Source organism: Equus quagga, chromosome 2 (assembly GCF_021613505.1).
Source record: "Equus quagga isolate Etosha38 chromosome 2, UCLA_HA_Equagga_1.0, whole genome shotgun sequence".
Lineage (NCBI taxonomy): Eukaryota > Metazoa > Chordata > Mammalia > Perissodactyla > Equidae > Equus > Equus quagga.
The window spans coordinates 152,331,159-152,355,914 of record NC_060268.1 but is presented as its reverse complement, the minus strand read 5'-3'; the positions used below and the strand labels follow the sequence as shown (position 1 = coordinate 152,355,914).

At 50.3% G+C, this 24,756-nt stretch overlaps 1 protein-coding gene across 1 annotated transcript in view; it reads left to right on the top strand.

The window, feature by feature from the left end:
* Positions 1-23,078, top strand: part of TLL2 (tolloid like 2) — a 131,900-nt gene extending 108,822 nt beyond the window's left edge. Inside the window, exons 12-21 of the mRNA XM_046654590.1 lie at positions 950-1,095; positions 1,576-1,771; positions 9,814-9,939; positions 10,670-10,830; positions 11,449-11,629; positions 13,021-13,146; positions 15,222-15,349; positions 18,562-18,775; positions 21,144-21,394; positions 22,944-23,078. Of these exons, the coding sequence (XP_046510546.1) occupies positions 950-1,095; positions 1,576-1,771; positions 9,814-9,939; positions 10,670-10,830; positions 11,449-11,629; positions 13,021-13,146; positions 15,222-15,349; positions 18,562-18,775; positions 21,144-21,394; positions 22,944-23,078 (1,664 nt within the window). The remainder of the gene's footprint in view (positions 1-949; positions 1,096-1,575; positions 1,772-9,813; positions 9,940-10,669; positions 10,831-11,448; positions 11,630-13,020; positions 13,147-15,221; positions 15,350-18,561; positions 18,776-21,143; positions 21,395-22,943) is intronic.
* Positions 23,079-24,756: the final 1,678 nt, after the last annotated feature.

Below are 24,756 nucleotides of genomic sequence, written 5' to 3'. Positions count from 1 at the left end.
GTGGGGGCCACCACCGCAGGGGCTATGCTGCTCCTTCCCCCACATTCTGGAAGCAGAGAGACCAGCTGTGCTTACTTCAGGACAGGCGTCATCTACCTGTCACCACTCTGCTGAGCCCTCATTCCAGTCCAGCTGGGGAGCCAGCTTCCCCCACACAGGGGTGGTTTCAGGAGGTATAGAACCCTGTGGAAATGAAAGCAGCCTCTGAATAGCTGTGTGAGCCTGAGCAAAGAATCTAAACCTCTCTGAGCCTCTATTTGTTTCATTTGTGAAAAGAGGACTTTGGACAATGGCAGGGAATTTCCAACTACTTTCTTGCAAGGGCCTCTGAGGCCACCGTGGTGGTTGAGTTGAGGAAACCAATAGATCTGGGGTCTAGGCAGCAGCCACCAGGGCAATTCTGCTTGTATTTGTTCCACTTGTTGGATTTCTCTGGCTAGCTACACCTGTGGCCCCCCTCAAAGGAAACCACGGGCCTTAACTTGTAATTTTGGAGAGGCCAAAATTTTGTTTTTATAAAAGAAATAACATGCGTGTGCATGTGTGTGCATGCGCACTCACGCGTCCCTCTGTATCAGCGTTCCTCGACCCTCTGCATTCACATCACCTGGGGGACTCTTAAACGTCACTGCTGCTGGAAGCTCCCCCAGACCCACTTGAATCAGAACCTCGGGGGATGTGGCCTCAGCTTCTGCAGCTCGAGAAATCTCCCAGGTGATTTTAAGGCACAAGAAAGGTAGAGAACCACTGCTCTACACCGTTATTTCCTTTGTATGAAAAAAATTCAGAGTTGCAAACAAATGAAATTATGCCTTTCTAGAGGCACAGTCTTGGTTGCATGGACATGAAAATGTTGGCAAGAGGAGTCACCTAGTGGTGATAATGGCCACCCAACTTCCTTCGTAAGGTCTGACCAGGGACCCCCTTCCTCCTGGCTCTCTCTCTAAAGCTACATGTGGGGGAGACATTAACAAAGACGCCGGGCAGATTCAATCTCCCAACTACCCCGATGACTACAGACCTTCCAAGGAATGTGTCTGGAGGATTACGGTTTCGGAAGGGTTTCACGTGGGGCTTACCTTCCAAGCTTTTGAGGTGAGTACTGCTCAGATTGTCTTCCCATGGATGAAGGAAATGTCAACTTCTGTTAGATACTCTCTGCTCTGTAAAGATGGGTTTCCATTTTTGGGCTGAAAACAGGAACCTAAGGGCCATTTCAAGCCCATGGTGTGTGGTACCCGGATATCTGATATCAAAACCTTTGCAGGCTTTGAAATCGTGTTCACTTCCTTTCTAATGGCTGCTAGAGAGGGTGGGGAATGATTGGAGAGCAGGTCTAGGATGGGACCCAAGGAGGTTTGTAGAATTGTTCTTCCCTACTTATCATCTCTTTGCAGCTTGATTCAGCCTTGACTTCTACAAGTAGGAGAAAGCTTGGAGAAGCCTAGGACACACGTGGGTCCTTTTCCTCTTGGTTAGACTTTCGAGAGTAATATTTAGGTTATTTTCTTAAATCAAAACCCTTAAGGCCAGGCCATCCGCCATTTTCCACATTGCGTCTGTTTCTCTATCTAGATCGAAAGGCACGACAGCTGTGCTTACGACTACCTGGAAATCCGCGACGGCCCCACAGAGGACAGCATCCTGATTGGCCACTTCTGTGGCTATGAGAAGCCGGAGGATGTGAAATCGAGCTCCAACAGAATGTGGATGAAGTTTGTGTCCGATGGCTCTATCAATAAAGCGGGCTTTGCAGCCAATTTTTTCAAGGGTATGATTAGCAGTTTGTTTCCATTTTTAGTCACAGGAAGAGATATTGCCCTCCTGGCTTAAGAATCACAAAGCCCATCTGGAAGCTTAGCACCAAACAAGGCTCCCTGCAGGGAGGGGGCAGCGACCCATTTTAGACCTGTATGTAGGGCTCCCAACAGAGTTCATGACTGACTCAGGAACAGGCTCAGCCTTGGCTTCTATGTGGCAGAAAGTTCTGCTGCTATACTTAGAAATTTAATAAGTTTACAAGGTCAACTTAGTGAACCTTAGTGAAACTGAGCATTGATAATAATAAATATTTGTGTGGTTGCTATCATTAATTGAGCACCTACTGTGTGCCAGGAACTGTGCAAGGTACTTGATTTACACGATGACATTTAATTTCCAAAATATCCCTTTGGGTTGGGTTTGGATCCCGTCTGATCAGGGTCGCTGCTCAGGGTCGTCCAGGTAGTTCAGTGGCAGATCAAGAATCTAAACTGTCTGACGCCTTAGCTCAAACTTTTCCTACAACATTGCTTGCATCCCCTGATGTGGGCCAGAGAGGCATCTCAGGTCTTCAGCTCCTGAAGCATCAGCCCCCAGCCTACAAGCTGACCCTCAGGCGGGTGGGGGTGTGGAGGCGAGTGAGGAGTGGTACTTGGTGAGCAAACCTCTGTGCTGCCTTAGGGATCCACTGGTCCGTGGGGTCTTGATGGAACCACACTTAGAAAGGCATGGGAAGACCAGCATTCCTGCCCATAGCAGAGTAGGCTTCCCAGGACTCCTTTCAATGGCGGGTCTTCCTTCTCTGCTCTCAGGGCCCTGGATGCCCCTCAGATGACCACAGCGGAAGAGGGAAGCCAGGATACTCCCCAGTGCATGGTGACTGGGCGCCCAGTAGCACACCAGCAGCCACCGGATGGAGATATCCAATCTGTAGCTGAGGTCCCTTGATTAGTGGCCCTGCTCACACCCCGAGGGAGGCTGCTTTTTCTCTTCTTCCCTCCTCTCCCAGGACTCCTGGCTGTGCCCACTCAGAAATGCTGGTCCCTCCCTGTCTCCCAATCTCCCCATCGGCCCCCTCTTTAGCCTCTTCTCCCAGGTTCTACGTAAGCAGATGGGTGTCAGAAGAACCCACTTCAAGCCATGTGACCCTGAGCAGGCAGCCCTTTGTCCTTCTTGAAGCCTCGGTTTCCCCTCTTAAAACAGGGGAAGGAAATCTGCCCGTAACCAGTGGTGAAGCCCCAATGAAACGGTGGCTGTGGAGATGCTATATAAGCCGACAAGTGCCACGCAAGTCTGTGGAATTGTTATCTTTTCTGTCTTGAGCATCTGGGGAGAGCAAAACCCAAGCAGAAACAGAACAAGAATCCTAATGCTCTGAATAACTGGAGACAAAATTTAATTCTTTCCCAAGCAAAAAAGCCAGGCCACAGCAAGTGTATTTCAAATGCAATCAGCTAGTGGTTGTAGTGGGGAAGAAGGACACGACAGTCTTAGTTGAAATGCCTGGAAATTCACAGCCCCCACCCCAGCCTGGTCAAGATTGAATACGCCATGTGTCTCCCAGCCTGGAGAGGCCCCTGTCTGACTTAGTAGCAGCAACACTGGTTTTGTGGCCTTGAGCAAGTTCCACGAGCTGTCTGAGCCCCAATCCCTCCACCTGTAGAAATGGTACTACCAGGTTATTGAAACAGGTTACTACCAGGTTATTGAGAAGGGTACTACCAGGTTATTGAGAAAGGGTACTACCAGGTTATTGAAACAGGGTACTACCAGGTTATTGAGAAATGGTACTACCAGGTTATTGGAGAGCTGTTGTCAGGAGAAAATAAGATTGCATAAGCGAACACACATGGTATAAAGTTTAGTCCCATTAATTGTCTTTGCTAATGAAGGAGTCTTTGAGGTGGTTAGTTTTCTCTCTGGAAAAAGTGTCCTGACCATTTCTTCTTGCCTATTGCCATGTGTCAGTTTCCGAGGGCTGCTGTAGCAAATTACCACAAACTTCGTGGCTTAAAACAACATAAACTTATTGTCCTACAGTTGTGGAGGTCAAAGTTCCTTGCCTTTTCCAACTTCTAGAGGAGGCCCCTGCGTTCCTTGGCTCATGGTACACTTCCATCTTCTAGCAGCAGTGGCCCACTGAGCCTTTCTCATACCACATCACAGACCTCTGCTTCCGTCGCCGCATCTCCTTTTCTGACCCTGACTTTCCTCCTCCTTCTTTCTATTATAAGGACCCTTGTGATTACATTGGGCCCACCCAGACAATCTAGTCTAATCTCCCGTTTGAAGAACCTTAATTTAATCACATCTGCAAAGTCCTATCTGCCATGTAACGTTAACAGATTGACAGGTTCCAGGGGCTAGGATGTGGACCGCTTTGGGAGGCCTTATTTTGCTTTCCATGTCATGAATGATTATGAAGTTTTATTCTAATTCTATTTACTTTAATTCTCCTGTCCTTCTCCTCCCCTGACTTCCACCCCTAGGTCAGTAAATTAGGTGTTGGGGCTCCTTTCCAGTGAGATAACTGATAAGAAATTGGCACTGGCCCACCCACACCTAATCCGCGGTTCTGCTGATGATCAGCGATGCACATTTTTGAGAGGACCAGTTAAGCTGGAGATTAAGGTTGCCAGATTTAGCAAAAAAAAAAAAAAAAAAAAAAAAAGGATGCCAGTTAAATTTGAATTTCAGATAAAGAATGATCTTTTAGTGTATGTCCCAAATATTGCATACTGCGCTAGGAAATGATTGGTTGTTCATCTGAAATTCAAATTTAATTGAGCCTCCTGCATTTTTTGTGGCAGCTCTACTGATAATGCCAGTCAGCACAGTGGAAAGCGATGTTTCTTTCTGTGATGCTAAACTGGTTTGTGAGGGCCTAAGTCGAGAGCCTTGGCTGGCTCTAAGTAACCATGATAACCAGCTCTGTTTGCTGATTGGAAGATGCCATCTTCTCCCTCCTCCACATTTAGCATCCATTCAGCAGTCATCAAACTATGTCAGGGCTGTGCTAGGAGCTGGGGACACAGAGGAAGACACAGTCGTTGTCCTCAAGAGCTCAAGCTGGTGACAGAGACCTGCAAGCAAACACGGGTGATGACATTGCCGTGGAGTATGGACCTGGGAGCATGGACCTGGGAGCAGGGGCTCACTTGGCATGAGGGTGGGGTCAGGTTACCCAGCCTCCATACTTCAAGGACATTTTAATTTGCAAACATCTTAGATGCCCCTGAAGGTGTTAACTGAGGCTCTTCTACACTAACTTGGGGCACTGGCCCAGCTTGACGCCTTTTTTTATGTTAATGAGGACTGCAGAGAACCACATTTAGAAAAGAAGAAATATACAACATTGACCTTGACCTTGAATCTTATAAGAGGAACCAGGACTGGTGGAAACCTCGTTGGGATCTATTAAAAGGGAAAGAAAAGACATGTATTGAGTGTCCCAGAAACAACATGATTATCTCACCTGTCTTCAGAACAACGTCTTGGTAGGCGTTATTGTTACCGCCATTTTCAAATTGAGGAAACTGAGGTTCTATGGTGGCAGAGCTGGAACTAGACCCCAGACTTGTAGAATCCCAGAGTCCACTCTCTTTCTAGTACAGAGACCTAAGGCCACAGGCAAGTCAAGTGAAGGGATTTGAATTTTTCATTAGTGTTTGTGATTTGATTCTGACGCTTGTCATCTTTCTGCCTTCTCAATACTGTGGGAGTGTAGGGAACCGGGCCCTGGATTTAGTGTCTGAAGTTCAGGTTCCAGTGCTGCCTGCATCTCTCACTAGCGATCCACTCTCAGGCGAACCCGTTTTCCTCCTGAGACTGGATCATCCCTGATATTTTCTCCACTGTATCCCTAGTGCCTGGTCCACAGTGGGTTCAGTAAATACTTAGTGAGCAAGGAATGAATGGATGAATGAATGAATGAGGCTCAAATTCCTCATTTGTGGATTGGGCATCCTGCTACCTGCTCTGCCTACATTTTGGGGTTCCTATGAGGATGAATGAGGTGGAAACCACAGTCTGGAGCAACAAGGCCCAACAGAAGTAGGAGGCGAGTCACAAATGTGAGCCACGTATGTAATTTTAAACTTTCTAACAGCCACCTTACCAAAAGAAAAAAAACCTAAAAAACCAGGTGAAATTCATTTTAATAATATACTTTATTTAACCCAATATATCAAAAAATACTATCATTTTAATATGTAATCAATATACACAACATTAATGAGATATTTTATGGAATTTTTTCATACTGACTCTTGGAAATCCAGTGTGTTTTACACTCACAGCACAGCTCAATTTAGATTAGTTACATTTCAAGTGTTCGATAGTCACATGAGGCTAGTGGCTACCAGATGGGTCAGCACAGGTCTAGAGACTGGGCACAGCCAGCTTCTCTGTCCAGCCTTTTTCCAAGAGGCCATCAGTAGGATGTCCTGTGAACACACAGTACCCAGTGCATGTGTCAGGACTTCTCCAGTGAAAGAAACCAGAAGAGTAACTACAAAGGCCACGTGGAAGAGTTGGATCAAGTCAAAGAAGCTCTTGCCTGGGTGCTGGTTGGCAGGAGGCTCTGCCCAGAGCCCAGCTGGCGCACGGCACTGACCAGTGTGCCAGTTGGCCTCTGCATCCCTCTCCTGGTGCCAGATGGCAGTCCCACTCACAGCCCGCTGGCCAAGCAGCAGGCACAGCACCTCACATCCCTGGTTACTTCGGGAGATGGCAGGAGCATTTGAGGGTTGGCAGGGCCATTTTGGTCACACACTCCCCACATACAGAACGTACAGAATATGAAGATTGCTACCTTGATCCCCACATTCCACTGTCCCAGTGCTGATGGCCCACCATAGGGTGTTGCATGAGGGCTTCTTTCAACGTACTTCTTCAAAAGCTTAGGGATGTGCCCTGCCTTCTCTTTCTTTGACACTCTCTGAAGCAGTTTTTGGGATCCTACCTGAGTCATCTCATTGTCTAACCACAGAATGGTTTCTTCTTTCACTCCTACCACCTGAAGAAGGCAAAGAAGCCAAAGCTCCCACTATGCAAAGCTGAGCCCTGGCTCAGCTTTTTCTGCCACCCCCACGCTCTCTCAGATTTTCCTGGAAGGCTTGGCCTTGGCCACTGTAGCCCAGAGCAAGCACGAGCCAGTGGGCTTGGAGCAGATGCTACTTCACAGCAGCCTGGAGGCGATGCGGAGGACACCCAGGTTCCCACTGAGAGCAGGGCCCCTGGAACACTTCCACACCATCCACCCAAGCTGGAGCAGGGTTGGAAATGGCCAGACATCCCACTGCTCTTTCTGGAGAGCTCAGATGTAAACACATATCTTTCACCCACCTTCTTAGGCCAAACCTCTACTCTTCTAGTCTCTGGAGAAACTACATTCCCTTTGCTTTAGGTCCAAATCCCTTCCACCAGTCTCTCTTCCTCCATGTGGCTAAGATGGTGCCAGAATTGTTCGTCAGCGGTCCTCCCTTCCTTGGCTATGACATATGTGTGTCCTGCCACAGCCATAGTATCTTTTGACATCAGAGTCTCCCCTCACCCCCCACCTTGATCCTTTGTTTATCTTGGTCTATTTTGATGGGCTCTTTCCGCACTTCCTTTCTGCCCTCACCCTTTGCCCACCAGCTAGTTTCTCGGCTCTGCTGTGCTGCCCTCCTGTCCATCTAGTCTTCCTTTATTGGCCCATCCTTGACGCATTTTCCTTCTTTCTGTTCCTGCCTTGTCTCTCTCCCCTCCTCAGGCCTGCACTACTCTACTCTTATGTGATTCAGGTATGCCCAGGTAACCTGATCATTTTCACTACCCCCATCACTGGGTCTCTCCACCCACTGGAATTTCAAAAGCAACCCTGCTGTTGTCCATAGTGATAGCTCCTGTGTACTGAGTGTCTATATGCTGGGTACTTCACAGGCATCGTTTTCAATCACCACAACCCTAAAAGCCAGTACGATTCTCATTTTAAAGCAGCAGGAAGGCTGAGAGAGGTTAAATCACCCAATTCGTTGTGGAGAGATCCACTGGTAGATCCAACCCAGGTCATCTGGTTCACTCTGAAGGAGAGACTCTTTCCATTTCTCCTTATCATCGATTCTCCTCCTTCTATACTTTCTAGCAAATGTCGAAGAAAGTGCTTTGCCTGTTGTAAAGTAATAAATAATTACAGGACTCTTACTATTTTAGCATACTCAAGACTTGCATTTATTTGAGGCTAGGACAACTTCAACCCCCTGCTTAGAGCATGTCTAGTAAACCCAGTCTCTCCTACTGCCCAACATATTTAAGCCTTCGTTGAGCCCAAGAACGCATCGCTCTTAGAGTTACCTAAGTTTCCTATCCACTATGTGAAATGATGGGATATTTACTAACTGTCCTTTACCCAGTGAAAGCAACCAGGTTGATGAGCATTTTGTGTGTCATAGACAAGGGAGATTGGAAGGAAATGGGTTTATCTGGGTTGGAAAAGGGTAGAGTAGAGGGAGGCATTATGGTTGAAGGGTTTGCATTTTCTGCAAGACCAATGAGTTGGAAGTTGCCAGGAGTCAGAGTTTTCACAATTCAAATTTCAAAAGATAAGAAATATCTTTGAAAAGCAGTGAGAGCCCTGTCTCTGGGTGTTTTCAGGCTGGGTCTGAAAAGCTGGCTATCAGAAATGTGATTGAAAGGATCCCTGCCGAGGTGGCAGGCCTGGGAATCTTTTCCTTTCTTTGCCAACTCAAAGATGTCCTGGCTTGCTTATTTTATGTGTAATGTGGTCTTTCAAGATTTTGTGAACAACTCTGTATTCCTCTGTTCCTGCCTTCCATGGTGTTGTGACCCAATACTCCCCACCCCCTCTTCTTCTTCCTGGATTGGGCTTTTGGCGTTTTTTTTGGAAGATGTCTCAGTGTTTAGCTGTCCCTTCCCTAAACTCTGCAACTCTGTTAGGCCACAGCTGCATGTTCTCCCTCAGGGGTAGATGTACAACACAGCCAGGTAATAGAAGATAATGATTTTTCCTCTTAGATCTTTTCTTTTTGCAAGGAAGATTGGCTCTGAGCTAACATCTGTTGCCTGATCTAACATCTGTACCAATCTCCCTCTATTTTATGTGGGATGCCACCACAGCGTGGCTTGACAAGTAGTGCTAGGTCCGCGTCCAGGATCTGAACCTGTAAACCCCAGACCACCAAAGGGGAGCACGTGCGCTTAACCACTATGCCACCAGGCCGGCCCCTCCTTTTATTTCCAATACTCTTCTTGAAGATGCCCAATGCTTGGGTTTGTCTTTTCTTCAGTGGTGCATGGGCTGACATGTCCAAGGAGATTCTCTAATGACTCCCATGTTCTGCCTCTGGACAGCACACCTGGCCTCCTACTTGCTATTATTTAATTGCCCCAAACACATCACTAGATACTTGCTGGTGCTGAATCCCAGTGGACTTCCCTGCTAACTGAGTCTAGCTGTGGCCTCCTCCTGCAGTTCTCCTGGGAGCGCTGACTACCCTAAGAGCCCAGGGTTTTCTATAGCTTTCCCTGGGCCCACCTCTTTAGATTATTTATAAAATGCTAAGTCACAGGTTCCTATTCCATCCCCAGAGAATACTTAGACATCTTCATCTAGAAATGTGTCCCTTTCTCTTTACCCTTTATTTAATGTCCCCAAAAAGTTTCATATTTGGCACGGGGAGAACCCCAATTCCATGGCATTAAAATTGATTCAGGCTTTGGCATGGAACCTTTGAGATTTTTTGCAAAATCAACAAATGAATACCACTGACTGAACCCTGCAAAGAATGAAATTTCCAGGCCTGATCGCCTCTCAGAGGACCCCTTCTTCTGGCTAATGAGCTACTCTTGTGGGTTCTCAAGATGCCACCCTTTACTGTAGCTGCTGTCAGTTTCTCAGACAAGGACATGGGACTCCTTGAAAGGTGGTCACCAGGAGCCATTCTTGTCCTTAGAGGACACTTGCTGGGGACCCTGGGATGTGGAAGGTGACGGAGAGTAGACCAGGCAGCTTTGTGATGATTTAACGGGGGTCACCTTCCTCTTTAACAGAGGTAGATGAGTGTTCCGGGCCAGATCACGGCGGGTGTGAGCAGCGCTGTGTGAACACTCTGGGCAGCTACAAGTGCGTGTGTGATCCTGGCTACGAGCTGGCAGCCGATAAGAAGACATGTGAAGGTGGGTGTCGGACCTGCCAAGCTGGAATGAGAGGGGATGGGGCACAAGTCTTAGGAGAAGTGGGGCAGAGATGGGGCAGCTGGCTGGCTGCGAAGTGACAATGGACAAGTATAGTGGATGATCCACCTACTTTTTGGAGAGAGAAAAACTCGATAAAGTCACCAATGTAATAGGACTGCCCAAATTACACAGACTCTACCCTGGAAATTGTGCAATTGGAGGCATGGTTTATTTTGTGACCTTGAAAAATTCACATAATTATTAAGGTGGAAAATAATAGCAAAGAAAAACTATGAGCACTTGGGTGGGACTCAACTCATAGCACATTTCATTCATTCCATTTCTGCTTGGTGGTGTCCTGTTTTCCTTGCCCGCCTGCACGACTCTGCTTGTTAATGTAAGCCAGGTGCATCGCATCACTTGCTGCAAACATTTCTAATTCTCCTTTGGTCCAAGTCATGTGGAGTCCACAACTATGTATGCCACCGGGTGACAGGTCAACACAAAGGCCTCATCATCATTCTTAAAGCAGTAAACACTTGTCCTCAACTTCATCCCTCCAAATCCTTAGTTGAAACAGTGAGACTAGAAGAAAGGATGCTGAATTAATCAGTTCAGATTGTCTAACTTTTTTTTTATTAAAGAACAGCAGGGCTTATTGCTGCTTGGGGGAAATCACAGTCACTCGGAACTAAAACCAAATGAATCTTGCTTCTGTTCCCCCATGCAGTGGCCTGTGGCGGTTTCATCACCAAGCTGAACGGAACCATCACCAGTCCTGGGTGGCCGAAGGAGTACCCCACAAACAAAAACTGCGTCTGGCAGGTGGTGGCCCCCACCCAGTACCGGATCTCCCTTCAGTTCGAAGTGTTTGAACTAGAGGGCAATGACGTACGTTTCTGCGCACCGACTGATCAGGGCTGGCGTTGGGATGTGGCTCAGGGCTGGAACCCGGGGAGGGGCTGGCAGGCAGGGAGGCGGCTTCCCAGAGTCATGGAGTCTTGGCTCGGTGGGTCCGAGGAGCCTTTGGTGTAGTAGTTTCAGCAGTACGTCGTCCTCTGCAGATAGAGTGCTGTGGTCCTTCACTGATAAATCCAAGGAGAATCGAGAGGAGTACAGGAGGCGGGTCTTGGGGGTGGGAGGTGGTCAGCACAGGTGGGTCCCCTGGGGTAAGAATCAGGGGAGTTTGTGTCCAGCTGAGTGGAACGGAGGGGCTGAGGTGTAGCTGGGGACCAGGATGGTTTACACAGCCTGTTCCCTCCCTTGGGCAGTGGCCACGGGATGACAAGCACCGTGGCAGCCAGAGTGCTAGTTAGGTGCGCCCCACGTCTGCACCCTGGGCTGGAGGGATCCCACGAAGAGTCGAGAGGACCCTCTCAGTGGACCTGGCTGAGTCTGTCTGGCCACCGGGCATGGCGCAGCTCTCAGGAAGGGGGTCCTGCGGCGGCCGGGGCTCTGGGGTGAGCAGGTGGCGGGCACCGGGCAGCTGCCCACGGCGCTCGCTTGCAGGTCTGTAAATACGACTTCGTGGAGGTGCGCAGCGGCCTGTCCCCCGACGCCAGGCTGCACGGCAAGTTCTGCGGCTCCGAGACGCCCGAGGTCATCACCTCGCAGAGCAACAACATGCGCGTGGAGTTCAAGTCGGACAACACCGTTTCCAAACGCGGCTTCAGGGCCCACTTCTTCTCAGGTGTGCGGGTTTGGAGGGGGCGACCCGGCTCTGCGGGCTCCCGGCCTCTGGGGACCTGCCCACCCCCCACCCCGCCCTCACAGCACCCCGCCTCGGAGGCGGCTTGCAGATCCAGGCTCTGTGATATTGGCAGATAGATATGTATGTACGGCCACCGCAACAAATGACCACAAACCGGGGGGCTTGAAGCAAGTGAGATGTATTCTCACTGTTCCCGAGGCCCCAGGCTGAGATCCGGATGTGGGCGTGGCCGTGCTCTCTCCAAGGCTCCAGGGTCTGGCCTCTTCCAGCATGGGGTTCCAGAGCTGAAGTCTCGCGTGGGCTTCCTCTCTACTCTTTAAGCGTTCTTTAAGGATTCTAAGTTGTCCTCATGAAATCACAGGGTGTAACAAATACAAAGTGTTCGGTAACACTCGACCCCCAGTGGGTAGAGGCTATGGAGAGGGGAGTGAGACCCGCCTGGCCCCTGAAGTTATCCCAGTGGGGGCTGGGACCGAGGCTGGTCCTCACTCACTAGAGGCTGAAGTCGGCTTGGGACAGGGCTGCGCACCGCGCTGGCTCGGCTGCAAGAACCACAATGTCAACAACAGCTAACACTGGAGTTCACACATAGTCTGGAACAAAAGCTAACCGCGGCTCTGGGCTGGATGCTGTTCTAAGAGCTTTCCCCGACTCATTCATTTCCTCCTCCCAACAACCCTCTGCGGGAAGGAAACCACTGTTGACTCCACTTGACGGGTGAGGCCGCTGAGGCAAAGGTCAGGGACTGCCCAAGGTCACAGCAGCGGATGTGATGGAGCAGGGCTGGCACGTGGCCGTCTGGCCTGTGGCCCGCACGCTGCCTACTCCACAGGCGGGAGGTGGTGTGGGGGCCTGGAGGATGAGCTCAGGCCTCTGGGTCACACAGGCCGCTTGCTCACTGGGTGACCTTGGGCACGTGGGCGTTCTCAGCCTCAGTTTCCTTACCTGTAAAATGGGAGCACGGGCACCTCCCTCCTATGGTTGTGTGAGAATTAACTTAGATAATGTATAGAAGGTGCTTGGGGCAGTGCCCACCGCATAGCAAATACTCACTCCATGGTAGCTGTTTTTATTATTGTTATTTTTAGTATTAGTATTAGCTTAACCTTTAAGGTGCTCCTTGTTTTTGATAAGGAGCAGAGGTGGAGAACATATATATACAATAAAGTGCTTTAGGTGCATGGGGAATTCAATATATGCCAGGGCCAAGTAATATCCAACAAATGCTCCCCCACCGCAGTGAGGGGGTAAGCAGAGTCGGGCAATCAGGGCGGCTGCCTGGAGGAGGCTACTTCTGAGCAGGGTTCTGGGCTGTGAGGGACGTCCTCCAGTTGGCAGTTGCCCTGAGAAGAGTCCGTTGATCTCTCCAGACAAGGACGAGTGCGCCAAGGACAACGGTGGCTGCCAGCACGAGTGCATCAACACATTCGGGAGCTACCTGTGCCGCTGCCGGAATGGCTACCGGCTCCATGAGAATGGGCACGACTGTAAAGAGGGTGAGGCTGGACCGCGGCCAGGCTGGGCTGACTTGGCCACCCAGGGTGTGTGTGTGTGTGTGTGTGTGTGTGTGTGTGTGCGCGTGTGCGTGTGTGTGTGTGTGTGTGTGTGACTGAGAGCACCCGCCCTCCGTCCTCCCGCCCTCCTGCTGAAGAGTGATTTTCCCCAGGGCAGCTCCCTCCTTCAGGAGGTGGGCAGGGGCCCTCAGGTGCGCTCCTGGAGTTATTATCCCCCAGGCTCCAGGATCAGACTACCCAGGTGTAAACCTCGCTCTGCTACTTACTAGCTGTGCGACCTTGGGCAAGTTACTTAACCTCTCTGAGCCTCAGTTTCCTCTTCTGTTTAAAAGGGACTAAGCATAGCCCCTTCTAACAGTTTTTGTGAAGGTTAAATGAGAGAATGCCTAGAAAGTATTTCAGACAGCCTGGCACATATTAAGCACTTGAAATGTCAGTGAATATCAGCCATCTATGTCATTATATTATTTATCATATGCAGGTCTAGTAGTAAAATGGAATTGGGAAAACCTTGCTCCCTGCTCCATTCACTCCTGGGAGTTCTTCAGGGCCAGAGGGCTTTAAATGTTCAGCCCTTCTGGAAGAAGCTTCCCTCTGCTCTTACGCAGCCCTGCCCAGGGACTTTGAGCATCTTTGATACACACACAGGCCTGCAGGCCTTGGCCCAGCCATGGAGCCCTGCAGGGGACATCAGGGCGAGGGAGGGTGTGAAGACCTGACTCCCGCCGTGGGATAAACATTGTAGAGTTAGGAGATTTGGCTGGGGTGCACAGAGTGTGGTCAGGGCCTACCTGGAGTGTTCGAGGATGAGCTAAGACATCTTCGGAAGGTGCAGCCCAACCCTGTGACAAGGACATGGGTGGTCACAGGTTGGGTTGAGAGGTGAGCTGGAAGTACTTAGAAGAACTGTCATTCTGGAACTTAACAAATCTTCGTCCCACCCCTGTGAGGTGGGCCTGGGCCAGAACAAGGCTTGCCTCCTGTGGCGTGGGGGAGGCCAGGAGGGGCTTAAACTCCACTAAGGTCCCAGCAGCTGAACAGAGGCTGCCTTCCCATGAGTTTCCCCAGGGTGGGGCAGAGGGAGCTGAGCCCCCGTCCCATCCTGGTTGGCACCTGTTCTCTGTGTGCCAGAGAGCAGAGGCACGATGAGCAGGCCCCTCCTTGCAACGGCTGTCCTCCACCCTCTGACCCGCCCTCAACCGCCCCTCCAGCTGCCTCCAACGGAAGCCTCAGGGCGGCCCTGGAGATGGCAGTGGCACAAGGCCCACCTCCTCAGCTCTCTCGCTTTCCTGATCAGTAACAGCAAAGGCAGGGCTCGGGTCCCAGCTCCACCCCTCACCGGCAGTCACTTACCCTCTCTAAGCTTATTTTCTCATTTGGAAAGTGGAAGGGATTAAATGAGAGGATGCATTCAAAATGCTACCACAGTGCTCAACACAGAGGAGGACAAGCTCTAGCTATTGGCCAAAACTCTACTCACTGAGCAAGTCATGGGGCCGCTCTGCTAGTGGCACTGTAACCAGAACAACATCTGTAGCCACCACGTGAAACTGCTTTGCAAACCTAAAAGACGGAAGGCGTAGTGGTCTTTGTGAGCCCTTGCTAAGCCTTTTACATGCATGATCTCATTTAACCCACATGTCCCTCCTACAAGGTTGGCGCCCCTTTTACAAATAAGGGGACCGAAACTTATCTAAGTACCCAAAGTTGCACAGCTGGTAAGTGGCGGAACGAGGACTTGAACTGAAGTCCATCTGACCCCTAGGCCCGGGGTCTTTACCATTCACTCTCCCACATTTCCAGTGATAACCAGGACGTGAGCGGTAATAACGAGAAAGATGGCCTGGCTCCTGAGCTACCACCAGGAAGGCAGCAAAACTAAACAAATCAGCCACTCTCTAAGCCAGGGGACCCTTGATTCAGGCTGACCCCTGCCCCCACATTTGCTAATGACCATGTGGCAATAACAGCGAGGGGAGGAGGCTCTCTTAGGATGCCTCCGGTGCTCCCCAAGAGTGAATTATTCTCTCTCTGCACGCGTTCCCCCTCGCCCCCAGCTGGCTGTGCGCACAAGATCAGCAGTGCAGAGGGGACCCTGGCGAGCCCCAACTGGCCTGACAAATACCCCAGCCGGAGGGAGTGTACCTGGACCATCTCTTCAACCGCGGGCCACCGGGTGAAACTCGTGAGTCATTTTCGTAGTTTGTGGTCTTCAGTATCAAACAGACATGGGTTCAAGTCTCTGCTCAGCCACCTCCCGGCTCAGAAACTGGGGGAAGTTACTCAACATTTCCCAGATTCAGTTTTGTTATCTGGGAAACAGGGATGATGGGAGACCGAGCTCACGGGGCTGTGGTGCAGATTAAAAGAGAGGACACACGTAAAGCCCTCAGCCCCGCTGGCGGTGAGGAAAGTCCTATAAATAGCTGTTCACAGTGGTGCCAGTGTGACGGCACCCACCGCACAGTTCTGTAGTGCTGTTTGAAATTCAGTTGTCTCCAGTTTTAATGTTTCACAAGACAATACATTCTCAAGGTAAAAAGGTAATCAGTTCAGAGGGTTGGAAAGCAGAAATCAAAAGTTTCCAGGACCCCCAGGCCCACTTTAGAAATGACCTCTCTGAACATTTTCTTGTGAATCCTTCCAGAAATTTCTTGTGCACGTCCAATCACGTATGTACACACATGGGAAAAAATATATATTCTTTTTCTTGTTCAAACTTTTCAAGTGGACTCATTCATATTCTTCTGCAACTTACATTCTTTTCAATTAGCAATAGGAGATTAAGTTATTTACGCTAATTCTCTCGAATTAAAAATTAATATATCTCCCAAGCCTTTCTTTAAAGTCCCATCCAGGCGTGTGATTGTGATCTCCACACCATACCCCGTTATTTCAAAGGAGGAATGAGTCTTTGTACGAGTCTCACTTCTGAGCTCCCAGGGACTCCCAGATTCTGGAGCGTTAATCAAGCCCTCTTGCCAGTTGGAGAAGTTGTACTCCAGACAGACACACAGACAGACAGTTTTTAAATGGGTCGTTCTGACTCTGGAGATGAGTAAGCTCTTCAAAGGGCATATGGATGTTGCCCTGAATTATGGACCAATAATGCGGGGAGAATGGAAGAGAATAAAGGAGAACGCGATGATAAATAGACCATCGCTGGGGTCCTGCGGGGGTGTTTGTGGGCCAGCGCGGTGAGGACAGGTGGGAGAACGGGCTCGCAGGCTGGGGCGCGGGTGCTGGGGCCTCTGTGCCAGGCCCGGGGCATCGAGGGCGGAGAAGGCAGGGCCCCTGACCATCACAGCAGGCACCTCCCGTGCCTGGCTGCTCGCCTGGGAAATGCTGGCGGCGGCTGCTCTCCTGGGTCAGTCAAAACAGCCTTGACCCTGGGAGAGTGGGACTTAAGGAGCGTGCCTTAGAGAAAGCACTCCTTCCCCAAGACTGCCACCTGCCGGAAAATGTTCGCGATGGCGGCGTGTGTCTCTGCGGACGGCGGGGCCATGGCGCCCCCTGGCGTTGGAAACGCGCAACCTGCGCAGCTGGAAGCGGCGCTCCTGGGGAAGGGCCGCAAGATTTTAGTCCGCCCTTGGTTCTTGACAAGACTCAAGAACCAGAGCAACGATCACAGGTCTGCACAGTTAGTCCAGACCTCAGTTATCGGAGGTTCATACATATATGCACTAAGTTTTTTAAAAAACTTTCTTGGGAAGTGGATGGTGGATATCTTTTTTTTTTTTAAAGATTTTATTTTTTCCTTTTTCCCCCAAAGCCCCCCGGTACACAGTTGTGTATTCTTCGTTGTGGGTCCCTCTAGTTGTGGCATGTGGGACGCTGCCTCAGCGTGGTCTGACGAGCAGTGCCATGTCCGCACCCAGGATTCGAACCAACGAAACACTGGGCCGCCTGCAGCAGAGCGCGCGAACTTAACCACTCGGCCACGGGGCCAGCCCCCGGTGGATATCTTGATTGTGCTTTTTGCTGCTGTAGAACGCGGGTGGAAGCTGGTGTTTCACTGCATGGGGACAGCCACAGGGTGTCCCGTGGACCTTTGGGGAGCTCCCCGCCTCCCTGGCCCACCAGTGCTGGTGCTGATGCACTCTCCTTCTTGCTCTTGCCCACTGTCCCCACCCTCAGTCTCTGGCCCCACAGCCGTCTTTCTATTAGGTGTGAAGAGCTTTGCCCATTTCAAGTGTGTTTGTCATTCCTACAAAAGCCCCACTGCTAATGGACCCTCCGATCTCCCCTCTCTCCCTCCATCCCTGCCCTGCACCCCAGCCCCTTCATGTGAATTGAGCCCCCACACTAATGTCCTCGCTCCCCACTCTGTCATTTGGTCCAAGTCTTCATTTCATGAACACTATCCCCTCTCACCTCATCACATCTCCCTCCCAGCCATGGACAGGCCATTGGCCAGTCATCTGTCCAGGGCCTGAGAAGCCCTACATTTGGGGCTGCAAAGCTGGGGTCATGGCCTGGAATTGTGGGGCTCTCCTGGCCAGCTTCAGGGGACAGTCTTTAGGGAGAACAGTGGGGAGGGAGCCATGGTCAGAAGCATGGGCTGGAGTCAGGCCACCTGGGGGTCAAGCCCAGCTCCCTCTTCCACTAGCTGTGTGAGCTTGAGCAAGCCACTTAACTTCTTAAGACTCAGTTTCCCCTTCTGCACATTGGGGATAATAATAGCTTTTCCCTCAGTGTGATCAGAATCAAGTGAGAAAATGCCCATAACCACTTGGCACAGAGCTCTGCATGGAAAAAACATTGAGCGAATGTCAGCCACTATGAGGATGACTGTGCGGTGCAGCGTACACTTAGGGTCACTCACAGCATTTGCGCTGCAGGACCCCGCAGTACAGCACAGAGGGTAAGGGCAGGGACTCTGCAGCCAGACCTCCTGGTTATTGGGTGACCTTGGGCAAGTCATCCGACAGCCCTGTGCCTCAGTTTCTGTGAAGAGGGCATTATAATGGCAGACACATCACAGGGTCATGAGGATTAAATGAAGTGATCTTTGTAAAAGGCTTAAAACAGCTCCTGGCCCAAAGTGAGCACCCAGTCATTGCTGTTCTTATCATTGAGGGAGAAGCTGCATGATATGCTGGAAGGACACAGACCTCAGCAAGCATTTAAACTCTGAAACCCGGCCGTCTCATCTGCAAAGCGGTCGTGGCGGCCATAGCTCATGTAACTACCTCATAGGGTTGTTTGGGGACCGAAAGAGGGGCCGAGTCGAGACCCTCTCTGCAGATGTCGCCATCGTCACCATGGGCCCCACGTTCCCTGCACAGCTGGCAGGGCAGACGCGTGTCCTGCCACACGGGTCCTCTCCCACCCCTGGAGAAGTGCACCTCCTGGCTGCAGCGACTCTTGCCTCACTTTCTGCTCTCCCGTCCCCAGATGTTTAATGAATTTGAGATGGAGCAGCACCAGGAATGTGCCTATGACCACCTGGAACTGTACGATGGGCCCGACAGCCTGGCCCCCATCCTCGGCCGTTTCTGCGGCAGCAAGAAGCCGGACCCCACGGTGGCCTCGGGCAGCAGCCTGTTTGTCAGGTTTCATTCAGATGCTTCAGTGCAGAGGAAAGGCTTCCAGGCCGTGCACAGCACAGGTACGCGGCGGCCGTCGGCCTCCAGCTCATTCCCACGCCAACGTGGGATGGATAGGTGATGCGGGCAGGGACAGGCCAGCCTCTTATTCTGACTATGGGGGGAGGGTGGGCGTGATGACATGTCCCTTTCATCGTGAAACGTGGGCAACCATAGCTCGAAGGGGTGTTTTCTTTCAATGTCCTTAACTGACAACATTTAAAGTGGGTAACCCTTCTTTGGTGCCACCTTTCTTTCCTCCTTTCCTTCCTCCCATCCCTCCTTTAAAAACATGTTTGTAGTTTTGCTGGTCTGTGAAATCCAGAGTCTGGGAGCTGAGTGGGGCAGAGCAGCCCTGGTTACCCTCCACGGACCAGTTCCAGAAAATGGAACATGTTTCTGTTCCCCATTATTCTTTCCTCCACTGAAAATGTAAATAGCTTTATTCAGTCCTTTGGAGGAAAATATATATGCTGATAACTTACATATCTACTTTGTTAAATAGAAGAATGTCAGTAAGAAAAGGGCTCTGCTCTTTAGCCATTAAATTGTTGCCTCCTGGGACTGGAACCCACGGACTTGACTTTGACTCTCATCTTGGCGTTAGACTGTGGCCCTTTGGCGAAGTGGTGGCTGCCCACGGCCCCCTCAGAATCGGAGATCATGATCATGGGACTCTGTGAAGTTTTCTGATCTGTTTAACAGCCCCTCCCCCAGTTTTTCTTCAGAGCCAGAAAACATGAATCTGGTAAAACAGAATAACAACTAGTGCCCTGAGGTGGTCTGCCTTGCCCTCGCCTAGCAGGAAACACTTCATTGTCTACAGAACCTTCTTAAGCTCCTTGAAAGGTTCTAGCTTCCCCTAGGGGAGTTTAGAAGCCGTTGGCTGGTGACTTCACCCTCTTGTCCCTATAGATAGAGCATAGGGGCTTGAGGTGGGGTCAGGGTCCCAGCAGGAAATGGGGGCACACTCAGATAGAGTCATTATTTGAGGAGAATTTAATAAGGGACTATTATTAGGAGTGGGCAGGGTGTGGGGACACCACAGGCGACAGTGCAGCAACCAGGGCTGGGAACTGCAAGGCTGTTACTAGCCCCAGGCCCAGATGCCAAAAGAGGGAGCGGTTCCTGGAGCCTGGAGACAGACCTGGACAGGAGCTGTGAGCTTCAGTCAAACAGCCTGTGGCAACCAGGCAGGCAGAGTCTGGGACTCAGTCCCCTGACCTCTGTCTCCTCCCTCCTCTGATCTGCTGGTGCTCCCCGTGGCTAAACCCAACCTGAAGGCAGAGGGCAAGGGGGCCCATCCATGTCGACCTAGAGGCCGGCCTCCTGGGGCCTCCTGGGGCCTGGAGCAGGTGGGGAAGAATGAAGAGGGGATCTGGCAATATGGATAGAAGGCATCCTGCCCTGGTCTATGCCCATTTCATTGCCACTCGCATCTCAGGAATTTGAAATTTCTCAAAGACGGCCCAGACCTGGAAGGAATTCCAAGCCAGAGCACACACGGAGCTAAGAGTTGGCAGCGGGACAGGACTGGGGCCATCTGGCCCTTGGAGAGTGACCGGACAGTGCAGGAGCCACCTCATGGTGGTGGTGGTGGGGGGAGCTGTCTGGGTCCCTCGGGGGCATGGAGCACATTGACGCCGAGGACGAGCAGTGGAGGAAATTTGCCTCCAAAATTCCTGGTGCTTTCTAATCTCTGGTCATTCTCATTTATCCATTTATGTTATGTGGTCTCTAGTGACCTAGACACAAGATAGTGTGGGACCCAGGCCAACAAGAGTTACTGTCCTAGTAAAAAACCCAGAAGCCGAGGCTACAGAATACAAGCCCACAGTCCCAGCGCAGCTCACCTGTGACACCCACAGGGGCCTCAGAGCTGGGCTGTGGTCAGCACTCTCTAAGGAGCAGCCAGCCTGTCCTGAGCTTTCTAGGTTTGCGCTCACCCCTAGTTCTGATGTGCCTTTGCTGCCCTCTGTTGGTAGAAACTACAAATTACAGTAAGTCCGTCTGGCTGGTGTGAGCCCTTCTCAGAGGCTTCCAGCACTTGCAGGGAGTTAAGTGGTAAAGATCCAAGCAGCCAGCTTTTTTCAGTAGATGCTCAGGAATTCCCAGAGGCCTTATGTGGCCCAACCCGGGAGCATAGGACCTTGGCGTGTAAGGCCAATTTGGACACCCCTGTGAGCCCTGAAACTCATGGGCTTCTGTTTGCTCCTCTGTAAAATGGGATGGTGAGACTTGCGTGCTCTCCCACAGGGCACGAGGCGGCTTTGCAGAGAAAGCGGGCCTGTCTGGAGGGTGTGGGGAGAGAAGTCCCAGGTTGGGTAGTGGGTGTGGGTGGCGCATGGGTTCTCGGTGCCCAGGGAGCCTCACGGGTCTCTCTCCGTCCAGAGTGTGGGGGCAGGCTGAAGGCTGAAGTGCAGACCAAGGAGCTCTATTCCCACGCCCAGTTTGGGGACAACAACTACCCGAGCCAGGCCCAGTGTGACTGGGTGATCGTGGCGGAGGACGGCTATGGCGTGGAGTTGGTATTCCGGACCTTTGAAGTGGAAGAGGAGGCCGACTGTGGCTACGACTACATGGAGGCCTACGACGGCTATGACAGCACGGCGCCCAGGCTTGGCCGCTTCTGTGGCTCGGGGGTGAGTCCCGGGGATGCCGGGCCAGGGACAATGTGCGACGAGTCAGAGCATGGGACGCACGAGTTTGAGTCCTAGCTACCCCTGCCACTTAATAGCACCAGCCAGGAGGCCCGTTCTGCTGGAGCAAAGCGGGAAATAGTCAGAGAGAAGGTTGGGATGCATGGGGGACCACTTCATGAAGGCCTCTCCTGAGAAGCTGTGTAAGAGCATTTTCCTTTTAGGACCTTCCTCTTATCTTTGCAAAGTTTCCCTTCCTGCATTTTTATTTGGCCTTCAGGCTCTTTTAATTTTTTAATTATACTTTTGCATATTCCGTATATTCACAATTCTCTCCCCAAGCAAAACCAAATGCCTATGAAACTTACAAGTCACTGTCTTACTATAAACACAATAGTTATGCTCAAGGTCATCATCGTTTTCTCATTATCACCTCTTTCCTGGGCCACCTGCCCAGGACAGGGCAGGCCGGTTTTGTTCACTATTTTCCCAGTGCCTGACACAGGGCCTGGCATATATTTGATGCTCAGTGAAGTGTGTGGACCAGCCAGTACATGTCCTGGTCTCTCTCTGGCTGCACCTCACTGGGCCCCCAGCATCTGCCTTTTCTCCACCTCTGGGGCAGATCACTCAGGTTTCTTTGCAATTGGCTGGACTTACATCAAGTCATTTTGGAGTCACTAGTGCTTCTTGTGCTAAACAGAACTTCAAACTGGCATTTATATGAGTCTTTGAATAATTTCCCTTCATCTTCCCTCCTCCTCCCAAAAAGAAACAATGACAAAGTATGACATAACCAAGGCAGAGCCTTTGATGGATAGAGTCTTTCAAACTGGGGGGTCCATGTGCAGAGGAAAACCTTGGGGGTCCTGAGCAGTGACATGCGTGGGAAGCCCAGTTTGGTTCCACTGGAATCTGGCAGACAGCATCCCCAGAACCTGGCTCCCGTTCATCGACCACCAGGCAAAACCTTTCTGACACATATAGTGACTCCATCCCATATTTTGTCCTTGGACAGGGCATAGGCCTAAACAATGCTCTTTGTTTTACATCTCCTGGGACACACATCACAATGGTGACCCTAGAGCTGAGTGACTCACGGTACACACTCTATTGTCAGAAGGACCTGAGCTTGGGTCCTGTCCAGCTGTGTGAACTTGAGTCTCAGTTTCCTCAAGCATGAAATGGAGATACCACCTGTCTTATAAAGTTGTTGTAAAATTTACATGAGATAAGATCTGATAGCTCAGAGAGCAGCGCACTTAATAAATCTACGCACTTAATAAATAATAGATTGATGTGAGCCGTGCATCTAGGATCGTCTTTGGAAAAGCAGTACGTGGGGAGCTCTCTGGAGCAGAATTTGCAATGCTTTCCTTTGAACAAGTGCTTGCTTTGATGCCCTTCAGAGTCTCTGGTTCCAGGGCCACCCCATGGCAGCATCAGCCTTCCTGGGTCTTTGTGTAAGGTTCTGTCCCATCCTCCTTCTTTTAAACTCCAACCAAGCCAACTGACTCAAGGTCCCCATGGTTTTCCTGTCTCTTTTCCACAGCCATTGGAAGAAATCTACTCTGCAGGGGATTCTCTGATGATTCGATTTCACACGGACGACACCATCAACAAGAAAGGTTTTCACGCCCAGTACACCAGCACCAAGTTCCAGGATGCCCTGCACATGAAGAAATAACGTCAATATTCTTGACAGACAGGAACTGAGAATGTCTTTATAACAATGGCACCTTGTCAATCTACCCTAAAACAGTGTACCGTATTTTTCTCAAACAAAAACTCAAAATCTAGTCTTGGAGACATGTATCTGATGAAGTTTGGCCAACAAGGAGGAGAGAAGATATTCCTTTCGTTCTGGCTGCAACGTTATCAATTGTGGACTTTTAGAGAAGGTTGTTTGAAGTCATTGACCATTCATTATGTCTCTTTGTACCCATTGCTTGTCCCTGGCTCCTATGGGGCAAAAGACTGGTTATTGGGTTGGTCATTCTTCTATTTCTGGATGTGCTTCCAAGGTGCCAGCAATGTGACCGTGTCCTGGAGACTCAGGCTGTCTTCTGTGTACACTGGGCAATGAGGATAAAAGCTCGGCCATGGCTGATTTGTTACTCACAGCTTTGGCTGGAGACTTTTGCTTTCTCTCTGCCAGGGACATGTCAACCAGGAAACCTGAGAATATGGACGTCAGGACTAAAAAAGGCATCCCCGTAAGCAGTGCACAGAGGGAGAATCATTGTCACCAAGCTAGGAGACCTTTTCCTGCGTCCTCGGGTCTCCTTGCCTCCTTTGGCTTTCCCGTGCCCCCGGTTGCCTTAGGGGCCGGGGCATCCACTATGAATTCCAGCAGAACATTTGCTGCTGAGAGTCCCCCGTTTGCCAAGAAGAGTAAATCCTGGCTCCTCCTCATACTCCTTCACTCACTGACTTTGGGAAGACTCCACTTGTGCTCGGGATTCCGTGGGCTCAGGAGAACGTTTCTTCCTCCGGCCTTGGAGGCACTGGCTGTGGTTAACCTCGCCTCCTCGACAACCGGGTCAAACTGCATTTGCAAGACGTGCAAAGACATCTTACGAGGCAGGAGTTCAGGTCCCTTGTGGGGTGAACACTGTTGAAAATGAGTTAATTATAAATTATGTAAGAATGAACACCTTGTGGAACAAGTCAACCTGGGACTAACTTCCTGTAACCAACCAGGTTAAAGAGTTCATTGGGAACTGTGTTCAGACTAACTCATATTCAATCACCAACCTGCGATCGGAAGTCACCGCCCTCGGCGCTTGTTCCAGAGAAGTGTAGAGGATGTTGTTTACATAGTTTTAGAACCTCCAGGTACACTTTAAACAGTGAGGTAGTTTGAATGGCATTTCATTAAGGCATCTATGGGCATTATGAGCTAAAAGCTGTGGTATGTTAGCTTTAAAAGAGTATTTATGTTGGAATAATTTTTAAATAATGTTTACGTAACCCTACGTCCTGTTTGGTTAATATGGACCCCAGGACAGTGCACGAGGGTTTTCAGTGAGAGCTGAGATAGCTCCCAAGTGCTAGGATTCCTTTGGGATGAATCCACATCCTTTTAAACAAAGTATTTGCAAAAGGTTAAAGGTTATATTTTTTAAAGATCTGAATATGCCCCAGAGGACTATGTCTAATTAAAATAATTGCTGGGAGTAAAAAAAAAAAGAATACAAAGAAAGGTAGGAGAAATGCACGGGAATATTTTTCCCTTAAAACAACAAAAAACCACAAAGTATTATTATTAATAATAATATATGTCTGTATATGTGTATGTATGTAAAGGATCAGCTGTCAGAGCCTTAACAATGCAATGTGAGAAATGCCGCCCCACCGACCCC